General features: G+C 40.1%; 1 protein-coding gene across 1 annotated transcript in view; it reads left to right on the plus strand.

The window, feature by feature from the left end:
• The window catches only part of LOC138157907 (transmembrane protein 132C-like), a 612,402-nt gene that overhangs the window by 548,702 nt on the left and 59,605 nt on the right, over window positions 1–4,095 (plus strand). The window contains exon 5 of the mRNA XM_069083711.1: window positions 3,067–3,210. Coding sequence (XP_068939812.1) covers window positions 3,067–3,210 — 144 coding nt within the window. The remainder of the gene's footprint in view (window positions 1–3,066; window positions 3,211–4,095) is intronic.

A 4,095-nucleotide genomic window follows, 5' to 3' on the forward strand; every position in this document is an offset into this window, starting at 1 on the left:
AGGAAGGAAGGAAGGAAGGAAGGAAGGAAGGAAGGAAGGAAGGAAGACCATCAATCATGATTTATTACAATTTGTTTTTTTATACTGATACAGTTTTAAAACTGACTTATCAAAATTGATCTATGTGGGAGTTGGCTATTTTAGAGACCGTTAGTGATGTCTGGAAGATGGAGCTGCCTACATTATCGGTAAATGTACTCGTGGTTCCTTTTCTACTGCCTCATCTCAGAATGGTCCTGGGGAATTCCGGAAGCATTCTTAACACCTGTAATAGTCAGTCAGAGTGAATACAAACTACCTTGATTTCAGGGCTGGCTTGAGCAAAGTGGAGGACATTAGAGAAGAAAACCCCATGTTATTTAACCAGGGCCTAGGGAACGGGCAGGAAAAGGCCTGAGGTCCTCTCTCTCATCTATACTGTCCCTCTGTGCTGCCCTTGTAAAGGAAAAGATGGCTTTTATTTCGTGGTAGCCCTGAATGAGCTGCAGAGTCCATCTTTCCTTCAGACAGAACGCTGTTTCAGAATTGAAGCCCCAAACAGAAATTGGCCTGAATATACAAAGCTCTGAATAGATGTGTGCAAATCTGAGCTAGTGTCGGGATTACTGAGTCATACGTGCTTATGTAAGTGCTTTCTGCCACAGAAAAATAGGAAGACAGGTGGCATTTTCCAAGCATAAATGTAAGACTCTCTAATCACATGCTTTTTTTCCATCATTTGAAACCCCACAAAATATGTATTTCTAAATGAGATATGGATAGATTTCCTTATTTGTTTATGTGTTAGAGTAGCTAGGTAGTACAGTTCAAATCCAGACTGAGATACTTACTAGGTGTGTGACCCTGGACAAGTCACTTTACCTTTATCTGTTTTAGTTTCCTCATCCATAAAATGTGGTCAATAATAGCACCTACCCTCCAATACCTTTGTGAGTATCAAATGAGATAATATTTGTAAAGTACTTAACATAGTGCCTGGCATAAAGCAAATGCTACACAAATTCTTATTCCTTTCCTTTCCTCCAAATGTATTTATTCTATTCCTTTACTTGACTTTAAACTGCATAAGTGGAGAAATGTACAAGTAAATGTTTAACAATCAGCTCTAAACAAGGGGAAAGGGTGGGGCATACACATAAAACACTTTTAAGTTTAGTTTACATTATCAATGTTTTCTCCATCACTTTCTTAAATCAACAAAATAATGAAACAATCCCTGATTTGTAGAGTTTATCAATTTATAAAGTGTAAAATGCTCATACTGGAAATTGAACGATCTCATGAAAGCGTATTTGAGATGGTTCCAGCAAACACCTGGTCCTCTCAGTCAATCAACAAGCATTTTATCAAGCATTTACTGTATGCCAGGCTCTGTGCTAAGTTCTGAGGATACCAAAAAAAAAGTCCAAAGGCAGTTCCTGCCCTCAGGGAGCTCCCAGTCTAATGGGAGAGACAACATGCAAACAACTACATCAACCAAGAGATAGAATGAATTAAGGATAATCTCAAGAGAGAAGTCTGGTGGAGGAGGTGAAGGGGGTAAAGTGGGGAGGAGGGAAAGGTCTCCCACATGAGGGATTTGGATTGAGTTTTGAAGGCAGCCAGGGAAGCAAGGCAATGGGAATGGAGGAGGGACAGTATTCCAGGAATAAGAGACAGCCAGTGAAAAGGTATGAGGGGAATAGCAAGACAGATAATGTCATTGAATTTCAGAATATGTGGAAGGAAGTCAAGTCAGAGAAAAGACCAGAAAGGTCTTTTGGAAGCAGCTGTTGAGAGATAGGAAGGCGGTTCAGTGTGTGAAGTGTAGACTTTGTGACATGGAGACCAGAGTCCAAATCTGGACTCAGATTTTTAATAGCTTCATAAAATAAGGGAAAGAATAGCACTCATCTCATAGGATTAATGTGAGGGTAAAATTAGATAATATTTGTAACAGTCCCTGATTAATAAAGATACTTAATAAATGCATGTTTAACAAAAAAATAGAAGGAATCAGGATGTAAAAAGCATTAGAAGACATAGGATTTTATTTTTGATGTTAAAGGTAATAGAGGACCACTGGAGTTTATTTATATAACACCTATTATGTTCCAGACACCGTGCTAAATACTTAATAATTATCTCATAATCCTCACAACAATCCTAAGAGGGAGATGCTATTGTTATTCCCATTTTACAGATACAGAACCTGAGAGAAGTAGAGGTGAAGGGACTTGGGTCATCTAGCTAGGAAGTGTCCTCAGACACCCTATTTGACCTCAGATCTCCCTAGCTCCAAGCCCACCACTTTATTCACTACACCATTTAACTACCCCAGTGTAAAATGCCAAAATATAGCATAAAATTTGAAATCTTTTAAAGAATTGATTGAAATGAACACCGGGTAAGCCCAAACTCCCTATATGTCAATGGTGAAAATGGATTGTGTATGAGAATTCCAGGGGGGTTATATTTTAATTTGGTTTGGTTTTTTAACAAAAAAGTCTTGGAGGAGATAGTGTGGTATAAGTGGTGAAAAACCTGTCTCTAGAGTCAAAGGAGTTTGATACCACTCCCACACCAAACCCCAGCTCCTTAAGCCCCTTGAACAAATCATGTCATTTCCCTGGGCCTCAGTTTCCTCATCTTTAAGGATGAGGAAATGACCTCAGAGGTCCCTCCGAACTCCAGATCTGAGTCTATGGATCTTGTGAGTAATAACAGTTTGATAGTTGGTGCTAATCTCTGCCTGTGTCCTCCGAGGTCAAATTATTTGGCTTATTGTACTCTGCCTGCTGTCTGTGAAATGGATAGAAAACAAAGCCGGTTAGAAACCTAAAGTGGAATTCTTATTAAACCTCTCAGGAAACTACATTCCAGGCAAGGTATATTATGGAGGTGTCTTCTTGTACTGGATGCGATCTGAACGAGGGAACAAAAAATCGCCCAGAGCCAGCTAGCTGTCTGGGAAATGTCGCTCCCGACTTGAAAGAATTTAGTTTGAACCTGTCCCCTGGAATCCTAATTCCCTCAGACATCCTTTGAGATGTAGCTTCACCCAGTTGTATTTGCTTCTGTTGGCAGGATACAGAAATTCTGAATACGGCCATCCTCACCGGAAAGACAGTGGCAGTGCCCATCCGAGTGGTCTCCATAGAAGAGAACAGCGCCGTGACAGATATCTCAGAGTCAGTAGAGTGTAAGTCCTCTGATGAAGATGTCATCAAAGTAAGTGCCCTTCATTTGCGAGCCAGGCTTACTAGGAGAGAGGGCTGGAGTATACTTTGCTTGAGTGCCCTTTTTACTATGAACCTTTCTTTCACATAATTCCAAGACATCATTTGATTCAGTGATTTAAAAAAAAAAAAAAAGATTACTCATATTTCCCCTATAAATTTTTTGTTAAAATTATTGTTTTATATAGAACTTATGAGTCAAGACAAGTCAATAAGAATTCCCTGTGTGCCTAGCACTGTGCTTAGCACTGGGGATATAAAAACAAGGGGAAATAGAATCCCTGCTCTCAAGGAATGCATAGGCTAAGGGGAGTCAACGTGCAAACAACGACGTACAAACAAGGTTTATACGGGTTAAATTGGAAATAAAAGGTATTGGCATTGAGGGTGTTTGGGAAAGGCTTCTTGCAGATGAGATTTTATCCAAGACTTGAAAGAAACCAGTTCTGTCATATACATTTTTTGTTTTAAACCGGTCGCTTTGTAGTGACCAGTCAATCAGTAATCAAACATTTCTTGAGTACCTGCTCTGTGCCAGACATAGTGACAAGTGTGGATCACAAGAGATCCTAAACTCCTCGTGGGCAAAGTGCTGGAGAAATTGTGTGGTTTGGTCCAATGAGAGGCTTCCCTCTCACAGCTCCACTTCCTTTTCTGTTTAATAAGAGACTTCAGTTAGCTTGTCAAGTCAGCAACTATTCGTTAAGTACCTACTATGTGCTAGGCAGTGTACTAAGGGCACAACGAAAAGACAAAAGAAAGATTAGAGAGACAGACAGAGAGCAAGAGAGAAAAAGACAGAGAGAGAGGAATGAAGAAGGAAGGGAGGGAGGAAGGAAGGAAGGAAGGAAGGAAGGAAGGAAGGAAGGAAGGAAGG

Source organism: Petaurus breviceps, unplaced genomic scaffold, assembly GCF_028583685.1.
Source record: "Petaurus breviceps papuanus isolate PSGF00001 unplaced genomic scaffold, PetGlider_PUasm1.0 101, whole genome shotgun sequence".
Taxonomy (NCBI): domain Eukaryota; kingdom Metazoa; phylum Chordata; class Mammalia; order Diprotodontia; family Petauridae; genus Petaurus; species Petaurus breviceps.